Raw genomic sequence first — 17068 nt, 5'->3', positions numbered from 1 at the left:
AGTACAGGAAGTATCTTGTGGAGATGGAAATTCTGGAAATATACAAGATATTGTAATGTGGCTATTTTCATGACATTGTTAAGCAGAATAGACAGATTACGGAGGGCTGCCTTAGAGAAGCAAATCGTCTGGGAAACCATCTTTACTAAATCAGCACTCATGCACACACTTGTAACACCTGAGACATTGTAGAAAACACAAATAATTTCCAGAAATTCATCGAGGCAAAACGTCTGAACATTGTGTGGGCAAGAAATCATGTGGTCAGCTGCATATTCACTTCAAACGGATTCTCCCCAAATCTTTTGCTTTATTAGTGTTGATTTTTCCCCAGTGAAGTCTAAAAAATAAAAGAAGCAGAAGTTGTCTAGAAAACATGACACTTAAAGACAAGTTTACAATTGGATCAACGAACCGCTGGTATTGTGCCCTTGAAAGGTGGACTTCATACCTGAGTAATGACCACAGAGGACTTTCTATTTCCTCAATACCTAGTAACTAGTTTATGAAGTTAGTTTTAAGCACCTAAAATTAATTTTCGGACATTTAATTAGCCTAAATGAACTATAAATGCAATTATAGGAATATAATAACCAAAGGATGATGACTCTTGGAAAAAAATAAGGGCTTCCAGTAGGTATAAGTTTAGCAGAGGTCCTTCTTCAGTCAAATTGTCAAGTCCCACCTTTCATTAGATGTATTTATCCACACCTTTCCCTTATGACATGTCAATCCTTATTCTGCACTTTCTCTCATCGCCCTGAAACATATATAAATCATGAATTCTTCAGAGCAGGTAGGCCTACAAGGACTGCAGAAGAAGTGCCTCAGACATTACTTTTACACAATTATGAACTCCACAGAAATTTATCAATTTCTATGTGTTGGAATCCATTCTCATCAGTTAGTTAGTAACTAATCAAATAGCTGGTTGCAGTAATATACATTCAGTTAGCTAGCATAATTATGTTGGGCTGTGGAGCCTGATTAATATGTGATGTACTGTTATATATTAATGTTCACGCGGTTCAGTCTCCAAATTTTAGGCTGTACTGTTCATTCTCATTTCTTCGTGTAACTGTACATACTCTGAATCATTAATATAAATAGCCCATCCACCGGGGATTTACCCACGGGGAGTTACCACGAAATTTTTCTCTCTCTACTCACGAACTCTCTCTCTCTCATGTTTCTCTTCATCCTCTGTCACGACCTGAACCAGGGTCCTGGCCGTGACAAGCATCCCGAACCATGAAGGCCCGGACGTCCTTCTATATCTGGTAATCATGCACAATATTCATAAATTATAATAGAAGATGCGGAATTGTAAATCATTACGGAAACATGGTCATACCCTAAATTTAATTTAACAACGAGGAATAAAACCAACAACAATCTGAACTAGTTTGCAAAATCTCTACTACATGATCAAATAACAACTGTCTAAAAACTGGGACAAGGCCCCCAGTAGACCCAAAATAAAAAGAATAACATAGTCTGAAATAAACAGGCCTTCTGGAACAAAGAAGGCTCACCACTGTACGAATCACTTCTATCTGAATACTTTACTGCTTAGCCGGACCCCTAGATTGAGCCTCAGAACTTGGGAGGGTAGGGGGTCAATACAATTATACTGGTACACAGAGAAAATCCAAAATAATAATTTGTATTCAACATATATGAGAGTAATTTAAATCAGATCATAAATATATCATATGGTAAGAAATTACATGGGCATATTTAAAAGACTCTGTAAAATCATCTGAACTCGGAGATACTCTTTATTTACTTTTGTGCTAGGTGGTACACCTTACAATTTCATAGCTTTCACCAACTACCTTATCTTGGTTGCCGCCAAGATAGGAGTACTAGTGAGGGAAGAGCATGCAAGATCACACAGCAAGGTGCCACAACCCCAATCAAGTCATTATGTCGTGGTTGGGCTCAAGATCACAAAGTAGGGCTCCAAACCAACAGTCCCGATTTGGGATGACAAGATACTAGGTGCACAAGATCACATAGCAGAATGCCTCTTGTCCCGATAAGATCACAAACTTTAATTCATCATAAGAGAGGGGTTTCATAATTTGTGCTCTCAAACAATCTTCAATTTCATACATATACATATAGATGTAAATCAATTTAAGGGGGAAAGGCCTAAAGGCCAAATCAACAATATCATTAAAATATTCATAATGCATAATTAAATCATAGATTCCAAAACCCCTTTAAAGATTCATGCTCGATAAACTTTAAATCATATTTGAGTGATTCAACAAGCCCATGTAGTTTTTAGGATAAAACCTACGTACCTTAATTTATGACTCTTGAAAAAACTCGTGCTTTAGGGATGCTATTCAAACAATTGATGGGTGCTTCTTGTAGCCCTCGCAATGGGGATTCCGAATCTCGAAGAATTATTAAAAATCCACGGTGAAATCTTAAGATATTTTGATCTTTCGGTTGAAACCCTAAGAAGTGTTCTTGGTGATTTTGAGAGAGAATGATCTTATTTTAGAATTTGGTGGATTTAATCTCTTGTTATGGCTGAATAGGGGATGAAAAATACCACTTTTATCCTTAAAAATGTGAAAACAAAACCTGAAAATTGGACAGAGCATGTGTCGCATGCTAATCGAGCGATGCTACTATCTCAGTCACGAAAATGGCCATAACTTTTCGCTCGGGTATTGGATTTTGGCAAATTGGTATCGTTTGAAAGCATTCGAAGTGATTTTATTTGATATATAGTAGGAACTCTAATTCATTATATACAAAGAGTTATGATCGATCGAAGTTGACCCAAGTTTGGATGCTCACTCAAACTCGAACGATAGGAAAGCTTTCAACTTGTCCTTGAGTTAGGGGACCTCTATGATCTCAATTCTTCTCAAATAGGTTCCCACACTTCATAATTGATTAACATGCCAAATTTACATAGGATTTATGGATTTTGGATCATCTACGCATAGAAATAACAGTTTTTATTCTAGCTTAAAATGCGGGGTGTTACACCCTCTCCATCAGATCTAGAGTGTGTGAAAGAAAATCTATCCTAGCAACATTGAGGAGGAGTTGAAGATCAAGGATTGGTAGGCTCTAGGACTGATCTGGTTAACTTTGTCGAGAAACATGGCATTCAACATCGTCAATGAGAAGACCAAGTCAGATCTGTTCAAGGCACTATCAAATATGTACGAAAAACCATCTGTGATGAACAAGGTATATTTGATGCGTAGATTTTTCAATTTACAGATGTCTGAGAATGGATCAGTTGCTGATCATATAAATGAGCTCAATATGATTATTAGTCAACTGTGTTCTGTGGATATTAATTTTGAAGAAGAAATTAAAGCATTGATTTTGATGCCATCTCTGCCCGAGTCTTGGGATACCATTGTTGCTGCGATTAGTTGTTCCCATGGATCTGAGAAACTGAAGTTTGATAAAATTTGAGATGTTGTTCTTACAGAAAGCATTTGCAAACGAAAAATTGGGGAGTCATCTGGTAGTGCTCTCAGCGTTGATCGAAGGGGGAGAGACCAATAAAAGGGTCAAAATAGACATGGCAGATCAAAATTGAAGAATCATGGAAAACCTCTAAAACCTAACGTGACATACTGGAATTGTGGTGAGAAAGGACATTTTCGGAAAGATTACAAGAAACCCAAGAAGAAGAAGAATCAGAAATTGGAGATGATAATAATTCTGTTAATTCAGCAGAAGACATTGAGGATGCTCTAATCCTTTGTGTGTATAGCCCGGTTGAATCTTGGATATTGGATTCTAGTGCATATTTTCATTCATCTCCAAGAAAGGAATTGTTTTAAAATTTCAAGTCTGAAAATCTAGAAAGGTGTATCTTGCTGACAACAAGTCATTGGCGATTAAAGGAAAGAGGGATGTCTGTATACAAACTCTAGTAGAAAATCAGTGGACATTGGAGAATGTTAGATATGTTCTTGGTCTCAAGAAGAATCTGATCTCTGTTAGTCAGTTGGATAGCACAGGCTACACAACAGAGTTTGAGAAAGGTTCGTGGAAGATTGTGAAGGGTGCTATGGTTGTATCATGTGGTACAAAATATGGAACTTTGTACACAACTGCCGGGTGTATAAATATGGTTTCTGTTGCTGAGGGTGATTTCGGTTTATGTCTGTGGCATAATAGACTTAGACACATGAGTGCCAAGGAAACGAAGATGCTGGCTGCAAAAGAAGCTTTAGAGGGGTTGGAATCTGTTGGTATGGGCCTTTGTGAGAGCTGTGTTATGGGTAAAGAGAAACGAGTAAGCTTCACGAAGACTGCGAGAGATCCAAAAAAAGTACGATTAGAAATGGTCCATACTGATGTATGGGGATCATCTCCTGTTTAATCACTTGGCGGATCCAGATTCTATGTCACCTTCATTGATGATTTCTACAGGAAGGTATGGGTTTACTTCTTGAAACATTAGTTAGATATGTTTTCTACTTTCAAGAGGTGGAAAGCTGAATTTGAAAATTAGACAAGTTTGAAAATCAAATACCTAAGGTCTGACAATGGAGGAGAATATGACAAGTCAGAATTCAAACAATTTTGTCCAGCTAAGGGAATTAGATTTATGAGAACAGTTCTCGAGAAGGAAAGGCAGAATGGAGTTACTAAAAGGATGAACAGAACATTAAATAAGCATGCAAAGAGCATGAGAATACACTGTGGGCTGCCTAAAATATTTTGGGCAGATGCTATGAGCACAGCTGCATACTTGATCAACAGGTCAAGATTCCGGAGGAAGTATGGACAGGAAAAGAACTCAAGTATTCTCACATGAGAACTTGTGGTTGCACTGCCTATGTTCATGTTAATCCAAAGAAGAGAGATAAGCTTGATGCTAAAGCTAGAAAGTGCTACTTTTGTAGGTTATGGTTCTGACATATTTGGGTACAGTTTTTGGGATGACAAGAATAAGAAGATCCTAAGACATTATGATGTGACATTTGATAAAATATCCTGTACAAGGACAGAGAGCAAAAGGTTCAAGAGACTACAAAGTAAATGGGAGTTGAGCTTGAGTGGCCAAAGAGTACACACAATGATATTACAGAAGAAACTCAACAAGCTCCATAGATTGTCGTTGAAGAATCATAGGTGGAGCAAGTGACACCTGAGTAGGTTTGGAGGGGATCATCCAAAACCATTAGAGCACTAGATAGGTATTCACCGTCATTACATTATCTGTTGCTGACTGATGAAGGGGAACTAGAGTCTGTTACTGAAGCCCTACAGGTGGAGGATTCAATAAAGTAGGAGCAAGCCATGGATGATGAAATGATCTCACTTGAGAAGAATAACACATGGATATTGACTGAGTTACCGGTAGAAAAGAGAGACTTATTGAACAAGTGGGTGTTCAGAATCAAGGCAGAACCAAATGGCAAAAAAAGTTCAAGGCTCGGTTAGTAGTTAAAGGATATTCACAAAGGAAAGGTATTGATTTTGCTGAAATATTTTTTTCTATTGTGAAATTAACTACTATCCGAATTTTATTGAGTATTATTGCATCGAAGAATCTGCATCTTGAGCAAATGGATGTAAATCTATATGCAGCAACCAGAGGGGTTTGTAGTTCCAGGCAAGGAACACATGGTGTGAAATCTCAACAGGAGCTTGTATGGGATGAAGCCAGCACCTCGACAATGGTACAAGAAGTTCGACTTCTTTATGAGCAAGAGTGGCTTCCGCAGGAGTGAAAAAGATCAGTGTTGCTACTTCAAGAAATACACTGATTCGTATGCATTTTTACTCTTGTATATGGATGATATGTTGATTGTAGGATCCGGTGTGAAGGATATAAACTCTCTGAAGGCAAGTCTGTCTTTTGAGTTTGAGATAAAAGATTTAGGTGCAGAAAAGCAGATTCTTGGGATGAGGATTTCTCGGGATAGATCTTCTAGCACTTTGAATCTATCCCAAGAGCAGTACGTTGAGAAGGTGCTGGACAAATTCAGAGTTAATGATGCTAAACCCAAGACTACTCAATGGCAAATCGCATAAAATTGTCAAAGGAGCAGTCACCGAAGACAGTTTAGGAGCGGGAGAACATGACACTTGTTTCATATGCTTCTACAGTTGGGAGTCTGATGTATGCTATAATCTGCACTAGACCTGACATAGCACATGCAGTGGGAGTTGTTAGCAGCTACATGGCAAAACCCGAGAAAGAGCAATAGGAAGATGTGAAGTGGCTTCTAAGATATCTGAGAGGTACATCCAGTACTTCACTTTGTTTTGGCAATAGAAAGGTAATTTTGCAAGGTTTTGTTGATTCTGATCTTGGTGGGGACATGGAATCGATCAAGAGAACTTCCAGATATATTTACACCGGAGGTGGTACAATAATAAGTTAGATGTCCAAGCTTCAGAAGTGCATTGCTCTTTCATCTACTGAGGCTGAGTATGTGGCAATAGCTGAAGCTGAAAAAGAGATGATATAGCTGGCAAATTATCTAGAAGAACTGGGAAAGAAGAAGTGTGAGAAAATTCTTTACACAGATAGCCAGAGTTCCATATAGTTGGTGATGAACCCGGTCTATCATTCGAAGACGAAGCACATTAGAAGACAGTACAATTTCACTCGCAGGGCATTGGAAAAAGGTGATATGTGTTTGGAAAAGACAGAGGGTCCAAAGAATCCAGTAGACATGTTGACAAAATATGTTGATCTTGGTAAACTAAGGTTGTGCAAAACCTAATTTGGTCTTCTATCGTTGTGTCTACAGATGTTGCGGTGTGGTGAAGATATTGATGATGAAGGAATATTTTTTTGAGAATGTAATTCTTGGATGACAGAATCAGTCTCCAAGTGTGATAATTATTGGGTTGTGGAGCTTTATTAATATGTGATGTACCGTTATATATTAATGTTCACGCGGTTTAGTTTCCAAATTTTAGGCTGTACTGTTCATTCTCATTTCTCTGTATAATTGTACATACTCTAAATCATTAATATAAATAGCCCATCCGCCGTGGAGTTTACCCATGGGGTGTTACCATAAAATTTCTCTCTCTCTCTCTACTCATAAAATTTTTCTCTCATCTTTATCTTCATCCTCTCCATCAGATCTAGAGTGTGTGAAAGCAAATCGATCCTAACATGTTACTGTTACATTGAATTTTTTGTGTATCCTTAAGAGAGTTAGTTAGTTTGTTAGTCGGATGGTGAGCTGACAGTGGGCTAAGTTGTATAGTTGTAATTATGGTGATTAACTGAGAATCTTCTAGATGATGCTAGAAAATATACCCTTATCTATATGTAAATGCTCAGGGGAAATAATACAAACACATGACAGTTACAGAAATAGCTTCTCTTCCTTCTTTCTTCTTCTCTGAACAATATAGCTTGTTTTGTTTGTCCTTTTATTCGATAATTAGTGAAATCTTCACACAGTATCAGAGCAAGTTTGATCACAGAAGATAGAAGGAGAAATCCATGGAGGTTTAGATCTCTTCTATGATGAAATTTTCAATCTGTATTCTCAACTTAGTTCTGAATTGCTGCTACGGTGAAATTCTCAATTTGTTCTCAACTTAGTTCTGAATTTATTTTCTTAGCTGGATTCTGAGTTTAAAATTCCCAACTTTCTTTCTATTGTAAGTAAGTGCAATTGATTGTTATCAGATCTAGATCCATATATCTAGAAAATTGATTTATAGGAGCTTAGAAATGGCACCAAAAATAGATGTCATGACCCGAGCTAGGGCCTTAGCCGTGATGGGCATTCCGAACAGTGGAGGCCCGAGCGCCCTTCTCTATCTGGCAACCATACCCACTTTCATATAGTATGAAGAAAAATATAAAAATATAAAACAATACGGGATCATGGTCAGCTTTTAACTCAAACTACACAATACTGAAATGAGTTCATAACGATCAACAACATCTAACACTAGTGCAAAATCTCAAAAAACTGAAGGACATCTGTCAGACATATGGGACAAGGACCTCAGTCGAACCATGAATCAAAATAAAATAACAATAACAAGTTCTAATACAGGGGGAATAAAACTTAATAGGACCCTGGGACTGTGTCTCAGATCCTGAAATATAGGGGGTCAATATAGATGTACTGGTACGTAGAGCAATCCAAAATAATGTACTTTTACATATAACATAAGTGAGAGAATTTCATAAAACGTTATGCATAAAATAATTTAAGATACATGGACAGTTTCAAATGATCATTTAAACAATTCTGTAGATGCAAAATCATTCTTTATTTTACTTCTGAGCTAGGTCGTACACCCTACAGGTCTAACAGTCCACGGGCTATATGGAATCTGCCTTTAACTCGAAAGCCAAGCCCCCAACCCAAGTTTGCTGCAAGGGTTGTAGTTTCTGTTTTGATACGCCACAGGGCACTAGGCTAGCGTGTAATTCCTCGTTGGGAACATAACAACTCGTATTGGCAAAACACAATTTCGGGCAATGAGTTCTCTGAAATTGTGGATTCTTCGAGTAACTAGCTAACTCTCTTTAAGCCTAATTTTATCATTTTCTAAACATGTATTATTCTAAGTTCAAAATCTGAAAATCTAAAAGAAAATCAGCATTCTGTTCTGTTCTGTTCTGTGTTACTATGGCATTATCTGAATTGGTATCATCATACCAGGACTTGCAAGTCATATTTTTGAGCCATAAAATATCATAGTACAATCTCTTCTTTCAAAATATAAAGTTTGGATCACTATACTTCAAACAATTCAACAAGATTCATACTTTCAAAGCATTTGTCAAATTATATGAAGATCAACTGTTTTCAGCATTTCAACAAACATGTGGTGGTCATGAAATTTGTGACAAAACATGAAATCTTCTTAGTAAACATCCTTAACCTTTAACACCAAGTAAAACACCCTCTCTTCAATTCAAATCCATAATCCAATCATAAACAAAAATCAAGACATTTGTATCATGCTTCCAACAATGCATTTTAAATAAATCATAACTTACAAAAATAAGAAGCTTTTAAACAAGAGAGGGATATCTAGTAGTCCATGCTCTCAATTCATCATTCTAACTTATCAAACACATACATATATATATACTTATACATGGTAATAAATTAAATTTGGGGGAAAGGCCTCAAGACCAAAATAATAATATCATTAAATAATTCATAATGTAAGATTGTAAACATAATTCCAAAACCCCTTTTATAAATTCATGATTTCTGAAACTTTAAACCTTATTCAAAGTGTTTTCAACAAGCCCATGTTGTTTAGAAAAACTCCACATACCTTATATTACTTAGATTAGAGAGTAGAACACGGATCTTGATTTGTTTCTTGGAAATCTTGGACTTAAGAGTTTGATTCTTGATCTCGAAGGAACCTTAGTTTCCATCTTGTTCTTGACAGTGGAGAGGATTGAGATGTTGAAAACTGATAAAATATGGATTATGATGCTTAGGGTATGGTTGAATTTATTTGGAGAGGTTTCTAGGAAGGGAAAGTACCAAAATACCCCGCTAAAAACAAACTTTTTACATGTTTCAGCCTCAACTGGCACCTCTCAATCAAATGGGCATAACTTTCTACTCCAATATCGAATTAATGCAAAACCAGTGGTGTTAGAAAGATGACTCAAACACCTTTCATTTGATATATATTAGGCCCTTTAACTTATTATATACAAGAAGTTATGATCGACAAAACTTGACCCAAGTTTAGACATTCACTAAAACTTAAGCAATAAGAAAGTTTTCAACTTGTCTTTGAGCTAGGGGATTTTTTTTGACCTCAATTCACATTCAAAGGTATTCACAACCTATAGGATAGATCAAAAGGAACACTTTTTGATGCCCTAGAATGGCTTTGCGTCGCATGGGCAACACATACCTTAGGTTTTTCATCGCATGGCCATAGCATAGCTGAGGCAGTGTGCTTTGGAGATTGGTGTGCGGCACATGGCCATCTCATACCCTAGACAGTGCCTCATTCAAACACTCATAACTTTTGACTCTGGACTCGGATTAATGAACGGTCGGAGGCGTTGGAAAGAAGACTCGAAGGACTTTAATTTGATATATAGTAGGTCACATAAATCTTCATATTCAAGGAGAAATGGTCGCTGGAAGTTGACCTATGCCAAATCATCAACTAAAATTCAATCGATTAGAAAGTGCTCAACTTAACTTTTGAGCTAGGTGATTTTTATGGTGTATATTCATATCCAAGGATGTTCCCACACTAAGGAAGTATTATTCACACTTATATATAAGTAGAAACCATTGGGTTCGGGTCTATAAACATAGGAAAGATGGTTCAACTTTAGCACGAAAGTGTGGGGTGTTACATAGGAGTTATAGCGCGTCGTTTGTATCTGAAAACAAAAGATGAATACCAAAATAACAAAATAGCATTGGTTCCTACTTTTGTTAGCTACTTGTTATATATGTTGTAATTGTTACATTAACTAGCTTAACATGTCATTATCTCAACGAAAACAACTTAATTGGATCTATCGATTCCCACATCAGTTGGCAACTTAAGAGACCTTTAGGGCTTGCACATAAGTAATAACAAACTTTGCCGGGGGTTTACTCTGAGAAATCCTTTAAAATCACGGGTTCAAACCTAATAGTTGTTGATATTTTAGTTGCTTTTTCCATATATATCTATACTCCGTATCAAAAGATATAAATCTCTGTGAACCCGTAGCGGACACTAGTTAAATTTTGGTTTGCCAAAACTAAATCCCTATTCATTATGATATTGTAATCAGCACTGTTTAAGCTGTTAACTCAAATTATGAATTTCACCTGTATCTACTGGAGTTAAACAATGAATATAATAAAGAAAATCTATTCAATTCAATCTTGCTCCTCCAATTAGCATCTTACATTTGGTATAAAACTTAGTGGAAGACTCCTTTTTGAGTCTTCTTTCTTGGTGTGCCACTTGAACCAATTAAAGTTACTTTTTTCGTTTCTTTAGTTGTATTATTATTCATGGAGTCGTCTCATCTCCAGTAGGGCATCTCTCCAGTTGGTCCAGTGAACCATTTATTTTGTGACACTTGTCCTTTTTCAAATCTAAGGGCCAATATTTATTTCACTAAAACAACACTACAAACCATGGTTAAACTCTTTAGACGAAAATCTTGCTTAAAAAATCGGGAATCCGAAAGAATTGTTCGAAACAATCTAGTCGAATTAGTGAACTTCATAATTCTCGTAACATTCCTAACCAAAGGCTCTGTTGCTATCACATACTAAAATTAGTGAACATAAATTTTATAAGATTAACCTATAAATAAACTTTACGGTGATCAAGGTGTAACCTTTATTGAAGTTTCTACTTGTGCATGAAGTATCTCAACTTCTCACTAATTTTAATATCCATTTTTTCACTTACATTTTCAAACAACCCAATTGAAGTATTTTATCAAACATTTCTAGACATTTATTCACATTGGCTATTTCACTTCAAGAATCTGAAGCAACTAAGGTATTTGGTCTTACAGTAGCAAAATTAGTGCAAAAATGAAGAAAAACTTGTATTGATATTGTCAATTTACTCTCTGGAGAAACTTTTGCTCCTCAATTGATATTCTGTTTTCTTGGGATCTTTGATAGTTGAATGATCACAAAGATGATCTAATCTTCTGTTCTTGTTGATAATTGCTGCGTTCCTTGAGGATTTTCGTGGTAAGAAAATTATCTTTTTCTGACCAGGTTTTTTTAAAAGCAACTTTTTCAAATTCCAGATTTGTTTAGAAAGATTTCGCCTAACTCACTGGTGGCATTATGGAATGGATTAAATCAGTAAATTAAGGGAGTTAACCACGGTTTGGAATGCTGCTTTAGGGAAATAAATGTTGGCCTTTAGATTTAAAAAAGGACCAACTGGACCAAAATAAATAGTACACTGGACCAACTGGAGAGATGCTCCACTGGAGATGAGCCGGGTCTGTTAGTCTTTAGATGACTTAATTAATGAATAAAAGAAAGCTATTCCTTTTTTCCTAAAAATATGTGTGAATGGAAAATTCTCATAAAAGAGATTTTTATATATTTTAAAGTCAGAAAGAGCAAGATACCTCTTTGCTATTTAAAGTCTCAAAACTACATCATTACTATCCACATCCATATTCCTACCAATATATGCAATTATGGAGAAAGCTTTCACCTCTTTTCTCTTGCTGCTTCAGTACTATGTTATAAGTAGTTCAGCCATGACCCAACTTAACATCTCCACTGATCAATTAGCTCTCCTTTCCCTGAAATCTCAAGTCATTTCGGATCCCTTTCACTACTTGGATGAAAGTTGGTCTCCAGTTACGTCTATTTGTCATTGGGTTGGAGTCACATGTGGCTCCCGCCACCAGCGAGTAAAGTCCTTGAATCTTTCAAACATGGCTCTTACAGGCATAATACCCCGTGAACTAGGGAACCTCACTTTTCTTGTTTCTCTTGACTTGGGAAGCAACAATTTCCATGGAAATTTGCCTCAAGAAATGACACACTTGCATCGGCTTAAGTTTCTTGGTTTAAGTTTCAACAGCTTCAGTGGGGAGGTTCCCTCTTGGTTTGGGCTTTTACACCAACTTCAAGTACTAAATCTTGGAAATAATAGTTTCACTGGTTCCATCCCTTCTTCATTTTCTAATATTTCCACACTTGAGACTTTGAATCTGAATTTCAATTCTATAGATGGTCAAATCCCAAAAGTTATTGGAAGTCTTATAAACCTTAGAGTATTAAAGTTGGGGGGTAACAAGCTCATAGGCTTTATTCCTACGTCACTCTTGAATGCCTCAAGGTTGGAGAGGTTAGAATTATCTTCTAATTCACTTCAAGGAAACATTCCAGAAGGGATCGGCAATCTTCACAACTTGAACTGGTTGGCCATACAGTATAATCAACTTACGGGTTCTATACCATTCACAATTTTCAATATTTCTAGGATCGAAGTAATTTCATTTACAGGCAATAGCTTATCAGGAAGTCTCCCCAATGTTTTATGCCATGGTCTCCCAATACTCAAAGGGCTTTATCTATCCGACAACAAGCTTCATGGTCATATGCCGACAAGCTTGTCAAATTGTTCACAACTTCAAGTATTGTCTTTATCAAAAAATGAGTTTGATGGACCAATACATAGTGAAATTGGAAGATTGAGTAACTTGCAGCAATTGTATCTCGGAACTAACCATTTCACAGGTATGTTTTATCTTATGAATGCTTGTATCAATTTATTGAATTAATTGAGGTATCTAAGTTTGGGGGTATTAATGGTTCTGTTGAAATATATTTTTCTATGCGTAGTTTTTTCCTTTTTCCTTTTAATACTTTCGTATTACCAACAATATAAAAATTAAAATCTAAGTGGAATCTACCACGGGAGATTGACAATTTAAACAAGATGCAATTCTTATATCTTAGCAAAAATAGATTGAACCAACTATTTAATTTCACTACTAATCCACTATATGTGTTTCCAGGTGAAATACCCAAAGAGATAAGCAATCTCATTGAGTTGGAGCTACTTGATCTTTCTCTTAATAGTTTTAGTGGTTCACTCCCAAGGATCTTTCTCTTGATCTTCAATATATCAGGGTTGAGAGAGATTGCACTAACTAACAATAATCTATCAGGAAGCCTCCCACCAAACATGTGTTCTATCTTACCCAACATTGAAGAGCTTTATCTGGGCAATATAACTAATCTTGTTGGAACTATTCCTCATTCAATCTCCAATTGTTCAAAACTTACTCTTCTTGACCTTGCCGGCAACAAACTCACTGGATTGATTCCCAGTTCTCTTGGATATTTGACTCATTTGCAGTACCTAAACTTGGAGAGAAACAATTTAACAAGTGATTCATTGTTAAGCTTCTTGACTTCCTTAACTAATTGTAGAAATTTAACACTTCTTACTCTATCATTCAACCCTCTAAATGGCATGCTTCCAGCCTCCACGGGGAACCTTTCCACCTCTCTAAGAAAATTTTACGCCTACAATTGCAAAATCAGAGGGCAAATTCCAAATGAAGTTGGGAACTTAAGCAGCTTATTAGACCTTGTACTTTCTGGAAATAACTTGGCCGGATCGGTTCCAACATCAATTGGCAACTTGAGAAACCTTCAGCGCTTCAACTTGAATAACAACAAACTTACAGGATTTATTGGTGATCATATATGTAAATTGCAGCATTTGGGTGGTATTTACTTGGGTCAAAATCATCTCTCTGGATCTCTTCCTAATTGTTTAGGGAATATTACTTCCCTTAGGGAGATACATCTGGGTTCCAACAAATTGAGTTCCAATATACCACCAAGCTTAGGGAACCTTCAAGATCTAGTGTCTCTCGACTTATCGTCAAACAACATGGTTGGTTCTTTACCTCCAGAAATTGGAAATCTAAAGGCTGCGACACTGATAGATCTATCAATGAATCAATTTTCAAATCGAATTCCAAGAGAAATTGGTGGGTTGCAAAATCTGGCACACCTTTCTTTGAGACGCAACAAGTTGCAAGGATCTATACCGGACTCAGTGAGCAACATGGTAGGTTTGGAATTCCTAGACCTTTCTCATAATAACATATCAGGAACCATTCCCAAGTCTTTGGAGAAACTTCAAAACCTGAAGTATTTCAATGTTTCTGTCAATAAATTGTATGGTGAAATACCCTCAGGGGGTCCTTTCAAGAACCTCTCGAGTCTGTTTTTCACCGACAATGAAGCATTGTGTGGTTCTTCAATATTTAGTGTCCCATCTTGCCCAACTTCATCAAAGCACCAATCAAACTGGAAAAAATTGCTAGTTCTATATCTTTTTCTAGGACTTGCAATTTTATTTGTTCCTATCACATTTGTGTTTGTATGGATAAGGTATAGGCGAGGTAAAAGAGCTCCTCAACAAGCTGATCCATTGTCGACAAAGAAACGAGAAAGAATTTCATACTATGAACTGCTCCAGGCAACGGATGATCTTAGTGAGAGTAATCTGATTGGTTCTGGAAGTTTTGGCTCTGTTTACAAAGGCATTGTCAAAAGTGGAACTGTCGTTGCAGTTAAAGTGTTCAATCTGCAACTGGATGCGGTATTCAAGAGTTTTGATACGGAATGTGAAGTTTTGCGTAGCCTTCGCCATAGGAATCTCGTAAAAGTCATTACTAGTTGTTCCAATCTTGATTTCAAGGCTTTAGTTCTCGAGTATATGCCTAATGGGAGTCTCGAGAAATATTTGTATTCATACAACTACTTCCTTGATACCAGGCAGAGACTAAGCATAATGATAGATGTGGCATGTGCTTTGGAATATCTTCACCATGGGTGCTCGTCGCCTGTGATCCACTGTGATCTGAAGCCTAGTAACGTCTTGCTGGATGAGGATATGGTTGCCCACCTCAGCGACTTTGGCATTTCAAAACTGCTTGGTGAAGATCAGAGTGATTTGTACACTAAAACCTTAGCAACATTGGGGTATATAGCGCCAGGTACGTCTCTTAGTTTTGCTGATTATTCCTTTCTTTTTTTCCCACCCAGAAAGTATATTGCATCTTTAAATGAATTGTTTGACTGTAGAGTATGGACTGGAAGGACTAGTGTCAACAAAGTGTGACGTCTATAGTTATGGGGTCATGTTGCTGGAAACGTTTACCAGGAGAAAGCCTAATGAGTTTGAAGGAGATCTTAGCTTGATGAAATGGGTGAGTTATTCACTTCCAGATGCAGTAATGGACGTCGTGGATGTCAACTTGGTAACAGCAACAGGTAAAGGCTTACAGAAGGAGCTAGATGTTGTGGCATCAATCATGAAAGTAGCATTAGATTGTTGTGTTGAATCTGCGGCAAGAAGGACTAACATAAAAGATGTTGTAGGAATGCTACAGAAGATCAAGATTCAACTTCTTGCATGTTGAACATTTTTACAATAGTTCTCTTTCATCTTTTAGCACTTGATTTGTGCGTGATCTGTTTTCAGAAATTCGAGCTGGTTGCAATAAATCTGACTGAGATTGCTAGTTAGCTCAGTGCTTCAGCCCTTTGTTTAATCCAGCCCTGTATCCCCAAACGCCACCCCCTTTGCGGTAGCCTTTCTGCGTCACGAGGTAGTGGTAAGGTTCGCATACACTCGACCTCCCTAGACATCACTTGTGAGATTTCACTGGGTATGTTGTTGTAAAGTTAGTTGAACTAATCTGTGTTTGTACCCAAGACCTCTTATTACCTGCTTCAAATTCCTACGTATGTTACTCTATTCTTGCATTTATTGCTACTCCACTATTAGACTTTTCAAAAATGTCGCCGCACAATTGCAAAATGTATTATTTTTTGAAGGATCCCACATACACTCGATAACAATTTTGAGCAACATAAGTTCCTACTCACTTAAAAAGGAACTTTAAGGGATTTGTTTAACACACAGCATCCTGTTTAATGCTAAAAAATCAACTTTTACAAAAGATGAAACTTTACTAGGTTAAATAAATTGTTTTTACTTATTAAGTGGAATTCCTAATACAAATACAAAGGTTTGGGATCAAAGCTATTGGATTCTGCTGAACTCATAATTAGAACTCTAGCTCCGCCTGCTTGGCGTAGAAGAGGATAATAGAAAAGAATGCATTTTCTTTTTGTTCTATTTTTGGTTGGTCAAGCCAAATGCAACTTCTTGTAACATTGAGCTACATTCCTTGGATTCTCCAAAAATGTTGCTGTACCCGTGTTGAATCCTTAAAAATACACTACTTTTGGAGGATCGGACATGCACCCATCGACATTTTTGAAGAGTCCGAGCAACATAGACATTCAGTCTATTACAAGTATCTTGTAGCAACAAGAAAGTTTTCTTAGCTGAAATTCCCTTGATTTACAAATCACACATGAAAATATAAAACAAGTAAACTTTTAAGCTAAATGTACTTCCATCCCCCTTTAGTTTCCTCCACAATATACTGTGCTATTAGTTCTTTTGTCTAACTTGCATTTTTTGAAAACAGGATTTGTTGTGTGTATGTATATACTTGCATCCAGAGGCGGATCTAGGGCGAGTTCAACTTTGTGAATACAGAAAA

The 17068-nt window shown here is 36.8% G+C and overlaps 1 protein-coding gene across 1 annotated transcript; it reads left to right on the top strand.

Annotated features, from left to right (window-relative positions):
* The first annotated feature begins 11995 nt into the window (after positions 1 to 11995).
* Positions 11996 to 16208, top strand: LOC107868296 (probable LRR receptor-like serine/threonine-protein kinase At3g47570). Its single transcript, XM_047410716.1, has 3 exons — positions 11996 to 13205; positions 13487 to 15487; positions 15576 to 16208. The coding sequence occupies exons 1-3, from the start codon at positions 12155 to 12157 to the stop codon at positions 15911 to 15913; spliced, it is 3390 nt and encodes a 1129-aa protein (XP_047266672.1). The 5' UTR covers positions 11996 to 12154; the 3' UTR covers positions 15914 to 16208.
* Positions 16209 to 17068: the final 860 nt, after the last annotated feature.

The sequence above is a fragment of the Capsicum annuum genome, chromosome 4 (assembly GCF_002878395.1).
Source record: "Capsicum annuum cultivar UCD-10X-F1 chromosome 4, UCD10Xv1.1, whole genome shotgun sequence".
In the NCBI taxonomy this organism is placed as follows: domain Eukaryota; kingdom Viridiplantae; phylum Streptophyta; class Magnoliopsida; order Solanales; family Solanaceae; genus Capsicum; species Capsicum annuum.
The sequence above is the reverse complement of the archived record's forward strand: the minus strand, read 5'-3'. Positions and strand labels throughout refer to the sequence as shown.